The sequence below is a fragment of the Colobus angolensis genome, unplaced genomic scaffold (assembly GCF_000951035.1).
Source record: "Colobus angolensis palliatus isolate OR3802 unplaced genomic scaffold, Cang.pa_1.0 Scaffold511, whole genome shotgun sequence".
NCBI classification, from domain to species: Eukaryota; Metazoa; Chordata; class Mammalia; order Primates; family Cercopithecidae; genus Colobus; species Colobus angolensis.
In genome coordinates, this window is record NW_012118611.1 from 734,183 (window position 1) to 754,946 (window position 20,764).

General features: G+C 43.5%; 1 protein-coding gene across 3 annotated transcripts; it reads right to left on the reverse strand.

Moving 5' to 3' along the window:
• Positions 1–8,044: 8,044 nt before the first annotated feature.
• On the reverse strand, positions 8,045–19,547 carry LOC105525000 (small nuclear ribonucleoprotein Sm D2). 3 transcript variants are annotated; one of them, XM_011960521.1, is made up of 3 exons: positions 19,450–19,462; positions 17,708–17,712; positions 8,051–8,496 (listed from the first exon to the last, which is right to left on the reverse strand). In XM_011960521.1, exon 3 carries the CDS (start codon positions 8,469–8,471, stop codon positions 8,145–8,147), a length of 327 nt encoding a protein of 108 aa, XP_011815911.1. In that variant the 5' UTR covers positions 8,472–8,496; positions 17,708–17,712; positions 19,450–19,462; the 3' UTR covers positions 8,051–8,144. The 3 variants fall into 3 exon arrangements, with proteins under 3 accessions (XP_011815909.1, XP_011815911.1, XP_011815910.1); XM_011960520.1 differs by lacking the exon at positions 17,708–17,712 and having other exon boundaries at positions 8,051–8,499; positions 19,452–19,547; XM_011960519.1 differs by lacking the exons at positions 17,708–17,712; positions 19,450–19,462 and having other exon boundaries at positions 8,045–8,547.
• Between the last annotated feature and the right edge of the window lie 1,217 nt (positions 19,548–20,764).

Consider the following 20,764-nt stretch of genomic DNA (forward strand, 5'->3'; position numbering starts at 1 on the left):
CTTCATGCTTTATTTCATTAAGTTCATCTTCAATCTCTGATATCCTTTCTTCTGCTTGATCAATTTGGCTATTGATACTTGTGTATGCTTCACAAAGTTCTCATGCTGTGCTTTTCAGCTCCATTAGATCATCTATATTCTTCTCTAAACTGGTTATTCTAGTTAGCAATTCCTCTAACCTTTTTTCAAGGTTCTTAACTTACTTGCATTGGGTTAGAATAGCTCCTGTAGGAGTTTGTTATTACCCACCTTCTGAAGCCTACTTCTGTCAATTTGTCAAACTCATTCTCCATCCAGTTTTGTTCCCTTGCTGATGGGGAGTTATGATCTTTTGGAGGAGAAGAGGCATTCTGGTTTTTGGAATTTTCAGCCTTTTTGTGCTGGTTTTTCCTCATCTTCATGGATTTATCTACCCGTGGTCTTTGATGTTGGTGACTTTCAGGTGGGGTTTTTGTGTGGATGTCTTTTTGTTGATGTTGATGCTATTCCTTTCTGTTTGTTAGTTTTCCTTCTAACAGGTCCCTCTGCTGCAGGTCTTCTTGAGTTCATTTGCTTGGGTATCACCAGCGGAGGCTGCAAAACAGCAAAGATTGCTGCCCGCTCCTTCCTCTGGAAGCTTCGTCCCAGGGGGCATCTGCCAGATGCCAGCTGGAGCTCTCCTGTATGAGGTGTCTGTTGACCCCTGCTGAGAGGTGTCTGCCAGTTAGGAGGCACAGGGGTCAGGGACTCACTTAAGGAGGCAGTCTGTCCCGTAGCAGAGCTTGAGTGCTGTGCTGGGAGATCTGCTGTTCTCTTCAGAGCTGGCAGGCAGGAACGTTTAAGTCTGCTGAAGCTGCGCCCACAGCCACCCCTTCCCCCAGGTGCTCTGTCCCAGGGAGATGGGAATTTTATCTATAAACCCCTGACTGGGGCAGCTGCCTTTCTTTCAGAGATGTCCTGCCCAGAGAGGAGGAATCTACAGAGGCAGTCTGGCTACAGCAGCTTTGTGGTGCTGCGGTGGGCTCCATCCAGTTTGAACTTCCCTGCAGCTTTGTTTACACTGTTAGGGGAAAACCACCTATTCAAGACTCAGTAATGATGGATGCCCCTCCCCCCATCAAGCTCAAGTGTCCCAGGTCTACTTCAGACTGGTGTGCTTGCAGCAAGAATTTCAAGCCAGTGGATCTTAGCTTGCTGAGCTCCGTGGGGGTGGGATCTGCTGAGCTAGACCACCTGGCTCCCTGGCTTCAGCCCCCTTTCCAGGGTAGTGAACAGTTCTGTCTCTCTGGCGTTCCAGGTGCCACTGGGGTATGAAAAAAACTCCTGTAGCTAGCTCGATGTCTGCCCAAATGGCCACCCAGTTTTGTGCTTGAAACCCAGGGCCCTGGTGGTATAGGCACCCAAAGGAATCACCTGGCCTGTGGGTTGCAAACACTATGGGAAAAACATAGTATCTGGGCCTGAGTGCACCGTTCCTCATGGCAGGGTCCCTCACAGCTTCCCTTGGCTAGAGGAGGGAGTTCCCCAACCCCTTGTGCTTCCTGGGTGAGGCGACACCCTACCCTGCTTCTGCGCACCCTCTGTGGGCTGCACCTACTGTCTAACCAGTCCCAATGAGATGAACCAGGTACTTCAGTTGGAAATGCAGAAATCACCCACTTTCTGTGTTGATCTCACTGGGAACTGCAGACTGGAGCTATTCCTATTTGGCCATCTTGCCCAGGTCCCCTTAATTTTTTAATTTAATTTTATTTTTTTGTATTTTTTTTTTTTAAGTAGAAACAGGGTTTCACCGTGTTAGCCAGGATGGTCTCGATCTCCTGACCTCGTGATCCGCCCGTCTCGGCCTCCCAAAGTGCTGGGATTACAGGCTTGAGCCACCGCGCCCGGCCAATTTTTTAATTTTAAATATTTTTTGTTTAGAGACAGGGTCTTGCTTTATCACCCAGGCTGGGGTGCAGTAGCACAATCATTGCTCACTTCAGCCTCAACCTCCTGGGCTTAAGCCATCTGCCCACCTCAGCCTTCTGAGTACCTGGGACCACAGGTGTCTGCCAACATGCCTGGCTAACTTGTGCATCCTTTTAAAGAAATACTTGCCTATGATGAGGTTGTGAAAATACTTTATATTCTCTTCTACAAGTTTTGTTTTGTCTTCACAGTTGAACCTAAATGTACCTGGAACTGACAAGTTGGGAGATAGAGGTCAAAAAAATGTTGAAAACACTTTCTCCACTACCATGCAGAATCATTTTGGTTTTGCATTGTGTCCATATGAAGATATGACTATGTCTCAGCTCTCTATTCCACTCCATGGGCTTATTTGTTTATCCACACACCAATATCCTCTGTCTTAATTACCACAGCTTTGTTAATACCACACAGAGGAAGTCACCCCATCTTGTTCTGCTTCTTCAAGTATGTCTTGACTTCTTGTGTTAGGAGACATGGGCACCAAGTACGTTCATCAGCGCCTCTTCTCCCATAGTGTGTCACCAGCCCCCACTCCTCATGGTGCCACGGCCATCAGCCCTGCTGTCATTGTGACTCCTTTCCCTGCCTAAAGTGTATCTCAACTACTTTTTCCTATATAAGTTTTAGCATCAGAATCAATTTACACAACACAATGAAGTTTTTATTGCAATAGCATTTAATTTATAGGACAGTTTGAAAAGCGTTGGCACCTTACAATACTGAGTGTTCCAACTCATGACTATGTGCCTTAGCCTGTGCTGCTATAAAAGAACACCACACACTGGGCAATACATAAAGAACAGAAATGTACTCTCTTACAGCTTTGAGGGCTGGGAAGTCCAAGATCAAGGCATCAGCATCCAGTGTGGGACTTTTTACTATGCCCTCACATGGCAGAAGAGTGGAAGAGAGAAAACCCACTCCCAAAAGCCTTTTTTATAGAGGCATCAATCCATTCATGAGGCCATAGCCCCCACGTCCTAAATACCTCCCCTTGGGTCCCACCTCCCAACATTGCTGCAATGAGATTAAGTATCCAACACATGAATTTTGGAGGGGCATCATAACACAGCTCTGTTCATTGAAGGATTCTTTAATTTTCCTCCAAATCATTTGTAGCCTTTTGGGGTAGAGATCTTGCACACATTTTACTAGATTTATTCCTAAGTAGATGATGACATTGTCTATTATCAATCATGATTTTTAAAAACTTATTGAAATGGTAACCTGTTTTAGGTTAAGTTTATTGATTTTGTTAAAGCAGATTTATTGAGCAAGGGTGTGTTCTCAGGAGAACAGCAGCAAAGTGGCGGGCAGGACAGAGGAGGAAAACTAAGCAGGATGTGGTCTTGGCTGGAGCCTGCAGGAAACCTCGTGCCCAAGAGCAGCTGGCAGAGTTGTTGCCACCTTCAGGCAAAGCAGCTGCCCTGTGCTCCTCCTGCCAGGCCATTCATGACCATGGTCTGGACTGCAGTGGGCAGTGGCATGGGGCCTCCCAGGCCAGGCGCTCCACCTGGTTCAGGCTGACACTCCTGATGACAGCTGTGAGGGGCTGGCAGTCAACACTCACCACAGCTGGCACAGGGAGCACTGCTTGCTGGAGAGGATCTGGGTGGGAAACCAACAGCATCCACCACATCCTTGCTTCCCTGACCAAATGCACTCCATCTGGCCCAGCTTCCTCAGGGTTCTGGTGGGTCCCAATTCCTGAGAATATGTTCAAATGGAGAGTCAGCGGGATAATAAAAGACAGCTGGGCTGCTGCAGGTCGTCCTGAGGCCATAACAGATGTTCATCTCCCTCCTCCACCACCACAGCCCACTTCCCTTTGCTGATGGAGACCCAGTGCAGCAGCCCAGGTCCTCATCCCTGAGGAGTCTGTGACCCGTCATGAGCTATGGCACAGGGGCAGCAAGGAACATCAGGCACCAAGTACGTTCATCAGCACCCCTTCCCCCATGGCGTGTCACCAGCCTGACCAACCAGTTAAGCAATTTGCAGCTCATCTTTCACTAGATGTATTCCCTACAGCCTTGTCTTGGACCACTTACATCTTGCACAAGGTGGATGCCCAAATGCCCTGCTGGGAGCTCCACCACTAGGAGTCTACCCTCACCACTGACTTCAAGGCTTCCTCCTTCTCTGTCAGCCAGTTTTAAGGACCCCCATGGGGTCAGGGGTGAACTGAGGAAAGGCATCCATACAATACTAGCAGGTGACACAGAGGATAGGACCGCCTGTTTGTGTAGGTTACTGTGTCCTCTCAACCTGTCTGGACACAATCCCTATGTATCACAATGGTTAGCAGTTGGGCCCACCTAAGTTTATGACTTAGTGAATCTGTCAGTACTCACCTCGTCTGGGGAAGCTTCAGCCACATGGTCACTTGGTCAGTTGGCTGAATGCCTGATTTCTACTAAGCTCTGGTGGCATGCCCAGGACAGCATTTTAACAGTGGCTCAAGGGGAGGGGCTGCCCTGCCCACCTCCTACTGGGGCTGGTCAGATGCCCCACACAGGGTTTGTTTCTACCATAAACCTATCTAGTACCATGGAATCTGCTGAGACATGCAATGCAAGTGGTGGGTCTGCTTGCACTGTAGCTGGAACCTTCACCTGGAGGTGTGTCTGCTCTTACTGCAGCTGGAGTCCTTTCTTGCTCTGGGCCCCTCTGTAATGTAGTAGCATGGGCCATTTGATCCACAGTGGTCAGTTTCCATTTGGATCCTGTGTTCAACAGCCCTTGAAGTATCTAGGGGTTTCCCTTTACCTGAGATAGGATTACCGTGGAAGTGGCCATAGATCCCATTGGGAAGGGATGTGGGATCAATACTGTACAGTCTTTCTAGGGTCTGTAGGGTCTCTCCTCATAGGGACCCAAGTTCTGGATCTGGAAATTGTTTCAGAACTGGAAGCAAGGAAAGAGATTGTAAGTCTCCACTGGGATGGTTGACCCCAGCCTTCTGTTCATCAGTGACCACCTCCCATTTTATAGATTAGTGATACTCTTGTTGGCTGCCTGTCAAACTTGCTCCAGGAACACCAAGTTCTCACTCAGTTTATTTCCATGGACCCTCAAAGGTCAGATTCCTATAGCTGCTGTTCTGACTTTGCTGACTATAATGGTACTTATGCCCATGCTGCTTCTGCTAGTTGTGTTGCTCTGGCTACTACTCTTCCAGAGTCCCAACATTCCCACCCATTTGGGAAAAGCATCTCCCATGGAGTACAGCCATTTGGGACATACTGTATGCTCTTGATAAATGCAGTGTTTTTCAGGCCCTCCTGTGGAATGTGCCAGCTGGTGGTTTTCTGATCTCATATTCTAGCATGCCCACTTCTGCAAAAACAGTATGGAAATTTTGATAGTGATTGCATTGAATTTGTAGATTGCTTTGGGGACTAATGGCATCTTAACAATATTAAGCCTTCCAATTCATGAACGTGGGATGTCTTTCCATATATTAGGTCTTCTTTAATTTCTTTCAGTCATGTTTTGTAGTTTATGGTGTGCAAGTCTTGTGCCTCTTTGATAAAATATATTTCTCTAAGCATTTTGTTGTTTAGAGGCTATTGAAAACAGAATTGTGTTCTTAAGTTCCTTTCTGGATTGTTCATTGCTAGTGTATACAAACACAACTTTTTTCACCCTGATTTTTATCCTGTAGCTTTGCCAAAGTTATTTATGAGCTGTGATAGTTTTTTTTTTTAAAAAAAACCCTTTGTTTTCTATATGTAAGACAATGCCATGTGAAATTAGAGATAGTTTTATTTCTTTCTTTTCAGTTTTAATGAGTTTTCTTTTTCTTATCTAATTGCTTTGGCTAGAACTTCCAGTACAATGTTGAATGACAGTGGAGAAATCAGGCATCTTTGTCTTGTCCTGATCTCAGGGGGAATGTTACCAGTTTTTTTACATTGATTATGCTCTTAGCCGCAGATTTTTCAAATATGACCTTTTTGTGTTGAGGGTGTTTCCTTCTATTCCTAGTTTCTTAAGTGGTATCTTTTTTAAAGATAGATTCTCATTCTGTCACCCTGGCTGGAGTATAATGGTGTGATCTTGGCTCACTGCAACCTCTGCCTTCTCAGCTCAAGAGATCCTATCACCTCAGCCTCCCAAGTAGCTGGGACCACAGGCATGTGCCACCATGCCCAACTAATTTTTTTGTATTTTTGGTAAAGATGGGGTTTCACCATGTTGCTCAGGCAGGTCTCAAACTCCTGAGCTCAAGCAATCCACCCACCTTGGCCTCCTTGAGATTACGGACATGAGCCACCATGCTTAGTATATTGAGTTTTTCTTTTTAATCATGAAAAGATATTGGCTCTTGTCAAGTGATTTAAAAATTTTTATTGTCATCAATTGAGATGCTTATGGTTTTTATCTATAAATATGGTGTTTCACATTGATTATTTTTTGTATCTTGAACCACCCTGGAGGTCCTATAATAAATCCCACTTCATCATGGTATATGATACTTTTAATATTCCAATTCCATTTTACTAGTACTTTGTTGAGAATTTTCATATATAAGTCATAGGGAACATTGCTCTTTAATTTTCTTTCCTAATGATGTCTTTGTCTGGCTGGATAACACTGGCTTTATAGGATGTTTTGAAGTGTTCTTCCCTCTTCCAATTTTTAAAGAAGTTCAAGAGGAGTTGGTGCTATTTTTAATCTTTATTTATTTGTTTTTTAGAAATAGGGTCTTGCTCTGCCACCCAGGTTGGAATGCAATGGTAGAATCATAGCTCACTTCAGCCTTGACCTCCTGGGCTCAAATGATCCTCCCACCTCAGCCTTCTGAATAGCTAGGACTATAGATGCACGCCACTATGCCCAGCTAATTTTTAATTATTTTTGTAGAGATGGGGTTTCATTATGTTGCCCAGGCTGGTCTCAAACTCCTGGCCTCAAGCAATCCTCCCACCTCAGCCTCCCAAAGCACTGGCATTACAGGTTTGAGCCACTGCACCCAGCACTTCCCTTAGGACCAGTGAAGCCACTTAGTCCTAAGCTTTTCTTTGTTAGAAAGGTTTTCTTATGGGCTCAAGCTCTTCACCCATTATAAGTCGGTGCAGATTTCCTATTTCTTCCTGAGGCTGTTATGGTAGTTTTTGTGTTTCTAGAAATGCGTCCATTTCACCGAGATTATCTAATTTGTCAGTATACAATTCTTCATAGCATTCTGCTACAATCCTTCTTATTTCTCTAAGGTCAATAGTAATGTTACTACTTTCTGATTTTAGCAATTTGAATTTTCTCTCTTTTTTTCTCAGAAAGTCTAGGTTTGGCAAATTTATTAACCTTTTCAAATAACCAACTTTTGTTTCATTTATTTTATCTATTTTTCTATTTTTATTTCTGCTCTAATTTTTATTATTTTCTTCTTTCTGCTAGCTTGAGTTTGTTCTTCTTTCTTTAGTTTCTTAAGGTGAAAAGCTAGATTACTGTTATATTTCTCTTTTTTTCAACTGTATTAACTGATTCTTTCTCTCTCTCTCTCTCTCTTTCTTTTTTTGTACAACTCCACCAGATCACTGAATTGATCTTCTTTCTTAATGTAGATGTTTACAGCTATAAATTTCTTTCTGAGTGCCGCTTTTGCTGCATAACCAACTTTTGATATTTTGTGTTTTTGATTTTATTCACTTCAAAATGTTTTCTAATTTCCCTTGTGATTTCTTCTTTGACCCATTGATTGTTTTAACATATGTCATTTAATTTTCACATATTTGCGAATTTCTAGTTTTCCTTCTGTTATTAATCTCTAGTTTCATTCCATTGTGGTTGGAGAAGATAAGTTGGATAATTTTAACTTTTAGAAATTTATTAAGACTTGTTTTGTGGTCTAACATATGGTATATCTTTGAGAATGTTCTATGTGTGCTTGGGGAAAATATATATTCTGCTGTCTGGGGATGGAGTGTTCTACTAGGTATCTAGTAGATACTAGAGTATCTACTAGGTCTAGCTGGTCTATAGTATTGTTCAAGTCCTCCATTTTCATATTGATCTTCTGTGTGGTTATTTTATCCATTATTGAAAGTGGAGTATTGAAGTCTTTATTCTTTTTTTTTTTTTTTTTTTTTTTTAGAAAAAAACACAGAGCTTTATTATTCTCAACACCAGTGGCAACTCGTCTTCATAGGACAGGATAGTGAGTTCTGTCGATGGATAGGCAGCCCCTACTTGCCGGCGATGAGCGGGTTCCGCAGGACCACGATGACCGAGTCCCCGCGCAGGAACATCTTGGAGATGTAGCGGTCTTTGTTGACTGGCTTGGATTTCTTCTTGCCCTTGCCGCTCTTAGGGACCTCAGTCCACATCTCCTTCACGTTCTTCAGCACCATGTTGCAGTGCCTATCGAAGGCCTTCACGCGGCCCAGGAGTTTCTTATTGTTGCGACAGTTGATGAGCACTTGGGTGTTGTTCTTGACTGACTGAGTGAGCACAGAGAGTGGACCCGTGTTAAATTCTTCCTCCTCTCGCTTCTGCAGCTCCTCTGGGGTCATCTCACTCTTGGGCTTGTTGAGGAGGCTCATGATGGTCACTAAGCTCTCCGTTCACTCCCGTTTCCTCCCGTTTCTGAAGTCTTTATTCTTGTGAAACTTTATCCTTTCAATTCTGTCAATTTTTGCTTCATGTTTTTTAGAGATCTCTTGTTAGGTGTATATATGTTTATGGTTGTTGTCTCTTCTTGATGGATTGAACCTTTGAATATAATGTCCCTTTTTGTCTCTCGTAACTATTTTTTACTTAAGGCCTAATTTGTCTGTATAGGCACCCTAGCTCTCTTTTGGTATGATTTTCATGGGTTATCTTTTTCTGTTCTTTCACTTTCAACCTATGTGTGTCTTTGGGTCTGAAGGAGTCTCTTCTAAGCGTATAGATGAACCATAAGCTTTGTTTTGTTTGGGTTTTGTTGCTATTGGTATCCATTCTGCCAATCTCTGCTATTCAATTGGATAACTTAAGCAATTTACATTTAAAATAATTACTGATAAGAAAAGACTACTGCCATTTTGTTATTTTTAGAAATGTTTCATTTTTTTTGTTCCTCAATCCTTCCATTAATGCCTTCTGCTTACTTTGAGGTTTTTTTTTTTTTTTTGGTATATCATTTTGGTTCCCTTCTTATTTACATTTTTGTATATGTTGTAGTTATTTCTTAGTGATTTCCTTGGGGATTACAATTAACACCTTAAACTTATTAATATAATGTTCTAGTTTTCATTAATACTAACTTAACTTCAATAGTATACACAAACCCTGGACTTACACAGTTCTATTCCTTCTTCCTTGTTATTGTAACAAATGACATCTTTATATATTGTATGCCCATTAGCATATCTTTATAATTGTTGTTTCATGTATTTGTCCTTTAAATCATATAGGGAAAGAAGATGAATTACAAAAAAAACTTCACAGTTCTACTGGCCTTCATATTACCGTTGTAAGCACCTAACCCAGTGGCCTGTATTTCTCCATGTGGCTGTGAATTATTGTCAGTGTTCTTTCATTTCAGCCTGAAGGGACCTCTTGGCATTTCTTGTAGGGTAGTTCTTGTAGGGCAGGTTTTGATGTTCCCTATTTTTAATTTTTTAAATTTCCTTTGTAAAAATTCAGTTTGCATTAAAAAAAATTCAGTTTGAACTATTTTCTATTATCCTCTTTGACTCATAGGTTATTTGGAAGTGCATTTCTCAATTTGTAAACACATAGAGATTTCCTAGATACCCTTCTGTTACTAATTTCCAGTCAGCTTCACTGTAATCAGAGAACATATGTGTGAGATCAGTTTTCTCCTCTCTGTGTACATTTTGTAGTGACTTTCAGTAGCCTTCAGTTTGTAGTTTCCATTCTAATTCCTTTTATATCTGACAAAACACTTTCTTTTCATTCTTACTCAGGTGTGTTGGCTTGACTGGGTGTAGAAACTTAGGCTCACAATTATTTTCCCTTTGTCTTTGAAGATATGACCCTACATTCTTTTGGTATTCAGTATGTTCCTTATTAGCTTGATTTCACTTTGAATCTCCTTCTGTTTATTTTCAGCATTTAAGATTTTTCTATTTTTGGTTTTCCAAAGTTTTACTAAGATATATAAAATATGAACTTAAAAATATGCATCTACATCTTTAGTGGGATTTAGCAAGTGGAAAACTTACTTTTTTCATTAATGGAAGATTATTGGCCATTATATCTGCAGGTGTTATATCCCATAATTACATCTACGTATCCTGTCCTTCCACAGTTGCTATTAGAAGAATGTTGCGGCCTTTGTACTGCCCTGCACATTTCAGAGGGGATATTTCACACTTCAGGGGAGGCTCCTGACCACCATGGTGGATGCAGGGATGGGTAGAAGATAAAGTGATTTGAGTGAGAGCATGCACTGCCAGGGGAGGGCATGAGATGGGCAGCTTCCAGGGAGCCCTCTTGACGGGGAGAGGCTCTCGGATCATGACAAACACAGGGGACCTTGAGGCACTGAGGCACTGAGAAAGTCAGGAGAGTGGATGTGGCCTGCTGGAGCCTTCCTGGAGAGGTGGTGGGGCACGGCAATAAAAATGGATTGATTCTTTTTTTTTTTGAGACGGAGTCTTGCTCTGCCGCCCGGGCTGGAGTGCAGTGGCCGGATCTCAGCTCACTGCAAGCTCCGCCTCCCGGGTTTACGCCATTCTCCTGCCTCAGCCTCCCGAGTAGCTGGGACTACAGGCGCCCGCCTTGTCGCCCGGCTAGTTTTCTTTTTTTGTACTTTTTAATAGAGACAGGGTTTCACCGTATTAGTCAGGATGGTCTCGATCTCCTGACCTTGTGATCCGCCTGTCTCGGCCTCCCAAAGTGCTGGGATTACAGGCTTGAGCCACCGCGCCCGGCCTAAGATGGATTGATTCTATGCAGCAAGAGACACTGGCATGAGTGCTGGAGACCCCAGGGGGGTTGCAGCTATGTCATCCCAGTTCACATCTCCAAGTTGTGAACTACATCTCCAGATGTGGTTCAGTTTACAGACTCAGGTGTCCCAGAGTTCACCTGGAAAAAGAGAGAAGAGTTTGCTATGGGTTAGGAGCAGATGCACCTGCCTGTCTCCTAAACCCTCACCCCAAGCACCAGACACTACCGTCTGTCTGGATTTCATGGCCAGTTGTTCACCGGAAGCTGACCAGGGGCTGGATCTGGGGAGGTCATGCTGTTGTAGGAAGCATGTCTCCCTGCCACTATCTCAGGAATAGACATAGGCTGCAGAAGGGCAGATTGAAGTTCCTCTGCACAGTATGGGTGGCATCCCCAGCACCAGAGGCCGCTCAGGAGGTTTCCCCTGGAGGCAGCCCTGCAGGAGTAGATGTGCCTACTCTGCAGGACCTCCCCCAAGGGGCCCACAAGCAGCAGGCCCTACTGCCCGGCCAGAGTTGAGTGCTGGGTGGCTCGGCCCAATGCTGGAGTGCACAGGCTGCCGGGCACCCTGGTGAAGCCTCTGCCCTTGCAGCCTGCTGGGCCTTGTCCCCCGTGCGACCCTGCAGGGCCTGGCTAGAGTGTGAGAGGGAGCCCCATGGGCCGGGCTTTCTGCAACCTGTGATCTGTGCACAGACATGGTCTTTCTGGTAGCTTCTATTAGTGGGGGCATTCCAATGCTCAAGACAAATGAAAGATTGGGGAACCCCTAGATTCAACTTGCCTTTTGTCACTGCCAATCTCAGTACCCCTAAACCCAGTGTCACTCATGCCATGACTGTGCTTCACACCAGTGGGTCTCTGGGCACTGCATGCCCTACTGGGCAGTGAAGGGATCTACTTGGAAGTCCATGCGAATTTACTGGGGTCCTGGGAAGTTCAGTTTCCTGGACGTCAGAGAAATGCCCCCTGGTGGTAGGAGAGTTCAGGATGCCACCACCAGAAAAAGGCCGCCCCTTGGTCTGTCCTTGAAGGAAAATCATTTGAGAGTTGCAGATGTAACTTTGTAAGCTTGTGAGTTACAGATGAGAAAGCGACGCTTGGAAACTGCATGGGATTGCTGGCCTTAGGGTCCCAGGAACACCTTTCTGCATAAACACACCAGGCTGAGGATGCCCACCACGCCCGCAGGTGTGGGTAGAGAGGTGGATCCTGGAATCCACAGAAGAGAAGGCCAGATCGTGAACCCTGGAATCTTCAGGTACCCCAAACAGCAGGTGTAGACAGTACCAGCCTCTCTAACCCTCATCTGCCCACAGGTGGGCTCCTCCCCTGGATCTGACCCATCTGCTTCCAAAGCAAGGTGTGGTCATGGGACTTGCCTAGACAGTGAATTTGAAGGATCAGGGTTGCAGATCACTTTCTGAAAGAGGTCTTTGGAGCTGACAGTCCCTGCCCAAGAAGGGGCAGGCATCAGTAGCACTCTGAAGGCACCTGTGGGTGCTCAACAAAATGAGCATTTGCATGGTCCTGTAGTATTGGAGGACAAAGACCACAGTGGGGAGGGGCACTGGGGAACAGCCTGGCCTCAGTGGAAAGCCGGGTGGCATGGTGAGCTGTGGACCTATAGAGGCCTTTCCCAGGCACTTGCCAGTTCTGGCACATCCCATAAGCAATGTCATCCGCATCTTGTCCAACTTTTTCTTCTTTTGCTTTTTTAGAGGCAAGGTCTCGCTTTGTCACACAGGCTGGAGTGCAGTGGCTCAATCATAGCTCACTGCACCTTCAAACTCCTGGGCCCAAGCCATTCTCCCCCGTCAGGCTCCCAAGTAGCTGGGACCACAGTTGCATGCCACCATGCCCAGTTAATTTTTTTAATACAAAAATTTTTTAGAGGCGAGGTCTTGCTTTGTTGCCAGGCTGCTCTTGAACTCCTGGGCTCAAGCAAACTCTGCCTCTCACCTTGGCTTCCCAAAGTGCTGGGATTACAGGCATGAGCCACTGTACAGTTCCTGTACAATTTTTATACAAAAGGGTCTGGAGTGCATGTGCAACTTACTAGGCATGCCAAGGGACAGGCCTGCACAATCTCTCAAGTCCGAGAGGAAAAACAGAGTGGGATGGCACCTGCCTTTGTAAAGTCCCTTGGAGGGCTGAGGAGATACCTCTGCTGATGGACCCTACCCATGCCTTCCCCAACTCCCATCCTGGGTCTGGGGTCTCCCCACCCCAGCCTGGCCCAGGTCTCACCAGCACAGGAGCCTCACAAGCCATGCTACTTGACCAGCAGAGGGACAGGGACATCGGCATTCTTTCTTTTCCTTTTCCCTCTGGTCTTGCTGATCTGGGCAGGCCACATCTCTTTTCAGATACTCATCTGTGCGTTTCTTTTTTTATTTTTTCCAGCATCTGTGCATTTCTTTATGGCCATCTTTTGCCACATTCATTCTCCTTTCCCTCTCTACCTGAGGTAATCATTTACATATTTTTAAGGTGCACTTTTACTGGAATACATTCTTGCAATGTGTGCTTAATCATTTTGTGTGACTGCATTTCTTTTTGTTAGGTGAGCTTTGTATATAAAATTAACCATTTCAAAGTGAACAGTTTGGTGGCCCTAGGTGCATTCACAACATTGTGCAACCACCACCTCTGTCTAGTTCCAAAATCTTCTCATCACCCCCAAGAGAAACCTGTACCCGTTAGCAATCACACTGCATTCCCTTCCCCTTATCCCCTAACAACTGTCATTGAGTAATGGGCTTGCTGCCTGACATGCATGGAAGCCAATACTATGGCACCAGCTTTTGAGAAAAGAAAGGCTTTTACTGTATGTTGACTGGCAAGCAGTCAGGGGGAAGTGCTCAAATCTGTCTCCTAGAGCTGGGATCTGAGGCAGGTTTTATAAAGAGGGTAATGAGGCATGATCTGATTGGATCTTGCAATGAGGTGATGCTGAGAGGTGTGATTTGATTGGATCCCACCATGGGGTGACACCAGGGCTTAATCTAAATGGAGCATGGATCCCGTTATGCAGTGTCCGTTTCTTTTTCTTTTTCTTTTCTTTTTTCTTTTTCTTTTTTTTTTTGAGATGGAGTCTCGCTCTGTTACCCAGGCTGGAGTGCAGTGGAGTGATCTCGACTCACTGCAACCTCCGCCTTCCGGGTCCAAGTGATTCTTCTGCCTTAGCCTCTCGATTATCTGGGGCTACAGGCACACGCCACCATGCCTGGCTAATTTTTGTATTTTTAGTAGAGATGGGGTTTCACCATATTGGCCAGGCTGGTCTCGAGCTCCTGACCTTGTGATCCGCCCACCTCGGTCTCCCAAAGTACAGGATTACAGGCGTGAGCCACTGTGCCTGGCCTGCGGTGTCAGTTTCTTAATTCACTACTCTGTTCCTTGGCCTAGCACTTAGGTTCTGCCTGTGGTTGCAAGCTTGGTTCATCTGGATGTGTTCAGGTAACTTGCAATCTGGGGTCCATGCAACTGAAAAACAATTCACAATTTTGTTTTATAAAAGTTGAGCCAGATTGGCCTGGTTCCACAGTTATGCAACCACCAGCTAGCTTTCTGTCTCTCGGGCTTTGCCTATTCCCGACATTGTCCAAAGTGGAATCACACACTCTGCGGCCCTTTGAGTCTTGCTTCTTTCATTTGGCCATCAGACTTTCAAGGCTCATCCACATTGTGGCCTGAGTCATTTACCCCTTTTGATGGCTGAATGTTATTCCACTGTGTGGATGGTCCATGTTTGCTTTATCCATTCATCAGGTGATGGACAGTTAGGCTGTTTCCACCTTTGGCTCTCTTTTTAAATTTTATTTATTTATTTATTTTTGAGACAGGGTCTTTGCTCTATCGCCCAGGCTAGAGTGCAGTGGCATAATCACAGATCACTGCTGTCTTAACCTTCTGGGCTCAAGCAATCCTCCTGACTTGGTCCCCCAAAGCACTGGGACCATAGGCACGAGCCAGTGGCCCGGCCTTTCCAAAGTTCTCTGGGAGGCCAAGGTGGGAGGATCATTTGAACCCAGGAGTTTGAGACCAGCCTGGGCCACATAGCAAGATCCCATCTCTACAAAAAATTTAAAAACAATTAGCCAGGTGTAGTGGCGTGTGCCCGTCATCCCAGCTATTCAAGAGGCTGAGCCAGTAGGATTGTTTGAGCTCAGGAGTTCGAGGCTGCAGTGAGCCATGATCGTACCACTGCACTCCAGCCTGGGCAACACAGTGAGACCCTGTCTCAAAAAAAGTGTTTTCACTTGCTGGAATTAAATAACCTTTTTCCCTCAGATGGTTTGTGCTTTTGAGCCTCTATGTAAGAGGCTCTTCTCCACTCCTTGGTCACAAAGATGTTCTGCATTTTTGATTCCCATTTTATTTTAAGTTTTGTATCTAGGTCTTTAATTGGCCCTGTGGCTGTTTTCATGGGCGATGTTACATAAAACCCAGTTTTATTTTCCTCCCTACAGCAAGCCCTGTTTCCTGATATGATCTACACTAAGCAGCCTGGCCGTTCCTTGCCTGGGGAATACATTCATGTGTGCATCTGTTTGAGCTCTGTTCTGTCTCATGGGCCCTTTTGTCCTTCATCAAAGCAGTACCTTTATTACTAAGACCACCATAGCTTTGAAGTAGGTGTTTATAACTTTATACTTATCGTTCAGGTTGACTTACCTATTTACAGACCTTTTGTTCCACCACATACATTTCCAGATTAAATTTATGGAGTTCTTTCAAAAATATCCAATTGAAATTTTGGTTAAAATTGTTTTGAATATATGGATTTACTGGAGGGAAACTGGATATGTATTAATATTACATTGTCTCATGTCAGAGCATGGGATGTCTCGTTTCCTCTTCTTTGCCTTTCCTTAGAGTGGGAGTGCTTTCTCCATAGGAGTTTTCTGTATACTTCATGGTTTTGTTTTCTTTCTCTGTGATTATATTTTCTAGCTATAGCAATAAATGTAATTGACTTTTGTAGGTTGATTGTGTATCTGGCAAACTTGCGGAATTTAAAAATGTTTGAAGAGTTTGTTGATTCTGCAGATTTTTCTAGGAGGATAGATCATCCCATCATCTATTATAACATTAGTTTTATTTCTTCTCTTCCAGCCCTTATCCTCTATTTGGTCAACATGCCCAATATGATATCTAACACATTCTTATATGGTTCCCAGTCTTTAGGAGAATTGAAACTTTCTACAAAAGTATAATGCTTTACTTTTATTTATTTTATTTTTAAAATTTTTACACCTTGCTTTTTCAAGAAAAACTATAATGCTTGCTCTTAGATATTAAATGTAGCCTTTGTCAAAGTAGAAAATTTTCCTGATATTTCAAGTTTGCCCTATATATATTTTAATCATAAATAGATATTGAACCTTATAAAATTTTTTGCATTAATTGGGATAATCATATGTTTTTTTTCTCTGTGAGTTAATTGATGTACTTTCTGTTTCTGTTAATGGCTACGTAGTTGCTATCAGTTCAACCTTCCCATAAATAACTATGAACTGGATAAAATATTTAAAACACAGCCTGCAGTCCCAGCACTTTGGGAGGCCAAGGTGGATAGATCGCTTGAGCCCAGGAGTTCAAGACCAGCCTGGGCAACATGGTGAAACCCCATCTCTATAAAACCATGAAAATTAACCAGGCAAGGTGGTGCACGCTTGTAGTCCCAGCTACTCAGGAGGCTGAGGTAGGAGAATCACTTGTACCCAGGAAGTGGAAGTTGCAGTGAGCCAAGATTACAGTACTGCACTCCAGCCTAGGCGACAGAGCAAGACCCTGTCTCAAAAAATATGTAAAAAAATAAAAATAAAAATATAAAACACAACTATCTGAAGACTTAGAAAAATGAACAGTTCTTTCAAAGTACCAAATTTTAACCTTATTGGCCCTCTCTATCACACATTAAATTTCTATTTAATAAATTTCTAATTAATTAATTTTTGTTTTAGGTATGTCTCTTGTAATAGCATTTCTTTTTTTTTTTTTTTTGTAACCATCTGAAATTCTTTGATTTTAACTGGATTATCTTGTAAGTTTAATGTAATTGCTGATGTTTTGGTTTTTGTGTATACCTCCTTATTTTGTGCTTTCTATTTTTTTCTTCCTTTTCTACATTTTCTCTTTTTCCCCGCCTTGTGGACTGGCTGATTTTTAAAAAGTTTTCAGTTCTCCACTTCCTCCATTATTAATTACAATGACACACTCTGTTTCTATTCTTTCAGTGATTAGTCTTAAAATTACAGCTTATAATCTTTAAAATCTAAAGTTAATCAAAATCTTTACTCTCAACCTGGATAATACAAGACCTTAGAACACCTTAGCCCTACTCCCTCCACTCCAATTTTACATTTTGATATCCAGTATTCTAATTCTATTTTTCCCAAACCTCGTTAAATATTATTAATACCATTTTTCTATGATCAGTGTTCATTTATGTTTGTAAAGAGGACCCTCCTAAGGGAACAGCTCAATGAATCTGTGTGCATGTGAGCCCATTTGTAACAACTATCTGGAGTCAGATCGAGGACATTCTGAGCTCCAGGGAGTGCCCTCCAACCTTCTTCCCTTTTCATGTCCCCCACGGTAGCTACAACCTCAATCCCTTTTCATACCTCTCCATGGTAGAAGTTCATGTAAAGGCAGTGATCCCAGATTTAAGCATTGAACTGCAAGAAGGAATGGAGAAGAGGTCTTCTGGTTTCCCTGCAGTCTTTCATATTTGTAACTATCATTACACCACTGGAGCACATCCTGTTATACACTACTGCCTCTCCCCTCTCATTCTCATTTGCTATTAGTACAACAAGTGACTGTATTTAAGGTTCATGACTATTCCTTGGATAAATGCCTTGTGTGGAGAGGACCCTAGAGAGTAAATATATGTGAGTCACAACTCTTCCTTGGATAAATGCCTTCTATAGAGAGGACCCTAAAGAGTAAACATATGTGTGTGAGTAGAAAATAACAATGGTTGTTGAAAACAAATGAGGAATTCTGGAAGTGGCAGTGGCAATGACAGAATTGAGGGCTCTCTGAATCTCCACATAAAATAGAGCAGGCCAGGTGTGGTGGCTCACACCCATAATCCCAGCACTTTGGGAGGCCAAGGTGGGAGGATGGCTTGAGGCCAGGAGTTTGAGACCAGCCTGGACAACATAGCAAGACCCTGTCTCTACTAAAAAATCTAAAAAAATTAGCTGGACATAGTGGTGCATGTCTGTAGTCCCAGCTATTCTGGAGGCTGTGGTGGGAGTATTGCTTGAGCCCAGGAGGTCAAAGCTACAGTGAGCTGTGATCACATCACTGCACTCCAGCCTGGGTGACAGAGCAATACCCTGTCTCAATTTTTTTTTTAAAGAGCAACTGGAGAGTAAAAGAAACAGACAACTTTCACAATAAAATTAGGTGACAAGGCTTGTCCTACTTCCCACAAACCACCAACAGCCACAAGTCCCACATGTTTACCAGTGTTGCTTGGTGGAAGTGGCATCGAGGGCCTGGAGATAGGAGAGCCCTAGAGAGCCAGCAGCGGCTTACACGTGGACTAGCTTAAGACAAGTAGCCCACACTACAGAAGGCACAGCTTGGGTAGGGAGTCGGCAGTGCTGGAGGGCCCCCCAAGCCTCCCTTCTGGAACCAGGTCCCATTGAGGAGACCCCACTGGCAGTGGAGGCAAAATTGGGCAGGTTATGGACAATAATGACAAAATGAAAAGAAGGGTGGGAAAAAAAGTCAAAGCAGGAAATAGAGACAGGGAATTTTGGAAAACAAGCTGCCACAGTTACGCATGCTACAGGAAAACAGTGAAAGATATTATCCTAAAGTATGCTTCTTTGCTGAGACCAGCTCTGTTGGGGAGACCCTAATTCCAGCAGTGCTAGAGGAATTAAAGACACACACACAGAAATATAGAGGTGTGAAGTGAGTAATCAGGGGTCTCACAGCCTTCAGAGCTGAGAGCACTGAACAGAGATTTACCCACATATTTATTAACAGCAAACCAGTCACTAGCATTGTTTCCATAGATATTAAATTAACTAAAAGTATTCCTTATGGGAAATGAAGGGATGGGCCAAATTAAATGAATAGGTGGGGCTAGTTAACTGCAGCAGGAACACACCCTTAAAGACACAGATCGCTCATGCTTTTGTTTGTGGTTTAAGAATGCCTTTAAGCGGTTTTCTGGCCTGGGCGGGCCAGGTGTTCCTTGCCCTCATTCCCATAAACCCACAACCTTCCAGCTTGGGCGTTGGGGCCATTATGGACATATGACAGTGCTGCAGAGATTTTGCTTATGGCCAATCTTGAGGCCAGTTTATGGCCAGATTTTGGGGGACTTGCTCCCAACACTTCTTTATAAAAGCTTGGAAAGACTTAATTTCTCACAAACACAAGCAATGCAAAAGTATTGAGATCAAATCCTCTGCAAGATTATTGCAAGAGAAAAGAGAATAATAATACCTCTATAGACAATGAAAGCATGCCAGAAAGAGAAGCACTCAGGTGAAAACTGTAATCTACTATTTCAAAACAGATTTTTAAAAAATGGCTGGGCTGGGTGCAGTAGCTCACACCTGTAATCCCAGCACTTTGGGAAGCCAAGGCGGGCAGATCACATGAGGTCAGGAGTTTGAGACCAGCCTGGCTGACATAGCAAAACCCTGTCTCTACTAAAAATACAAAAACTAGCCAAGCGTGGTGGCACATGCCTGTAATCACAGCTACTTGGGAGGCTGAGGGAGGAGAATCGCTTGAACCCAGGAGGTGGAGGTTGCAGTGAGCCGAGATCGTGCCATTGCACTCCAGCCTGGGCAACAAGAGCGAAACTCCATCTCAGAAAAGAAAAAAAGAAAATGGTTGGGTGTGGTGACTTACACTTGTAATCCCAGCACTTTGGGAGTCTGAGGCAGGATTAAAGAAAAATCATCTCATAAATGAAAATTAAGCTAGCAAACAGGAAGGCAGTTTTAAAAATGAAAGATGAATTAAGAAAAGGATAAGAAAGACCCAAGAAAATTGATAAGCAAAGTTCGATAAAATTGATTTAAAAATAAAGTAGGCAGAGGAGTTTAAAATAAAATCTAATAGAATTCCTAAGAAGAAAGGAAGATTCAGATACTAGAACAAATAATAAACTGTAATTAAAACTTTTCCTAAATTAAGAAAAGTTTGAAGCCAGGTGTGATGATGACGCACACCTGTAATCCCAGCATTTGGGGAGGCTGAGGCAGGAGGATTGCTTGAGCTCAGGAGTTTGAGACCAGCCTCGGCAACATAAGCGAGACCCCGTCTCTACAAAAATAAATAAATAAATAAGCCACTAAAAACAAACAAACAAGAAACCCAAGTCTTATAACTTTAACAAGGGTGGTAACCTGGAGTCAGTAAACTTTGGAGAAAAAAAGAAAAAATTTTGAAATGTTATGTTAATATTAAAATAGGACATTATCTACTTGGGAATCAATTCGGAAAGATTAACACTAAGACCAATGACTTATAGCAGAAAGACAATGAATTTTTTTTTTTCTTTTTTTGAGACGCAGTTTCACTCTTGTTGCCCAGGCTGGAACGCAATGGTGTGATCTCGACTCACTGCAACCTCCACTCCTGGGTTCAAGCGATTCTCTTGTCTCAGCCTCCCGAGTAGTTGGGATTACAGACATGCACCACCACACCCAGCTGATTTTGTATTTTTAGTAGAGACAGGATTTCTCCATGTTGGTCAGGGTAGTCTCGAACTCCCAACCTCAGGTGATCCTCCCACCTCGGCCCCCCAAAGTGCTGAGAAGACAATGAATTATTAATATCAGATATTTTTGACAACAAGCCTCAATGTTCTAATAAAATGGAGTTCCACATGTAATATACTTATTCAAAGAAAAAGGGA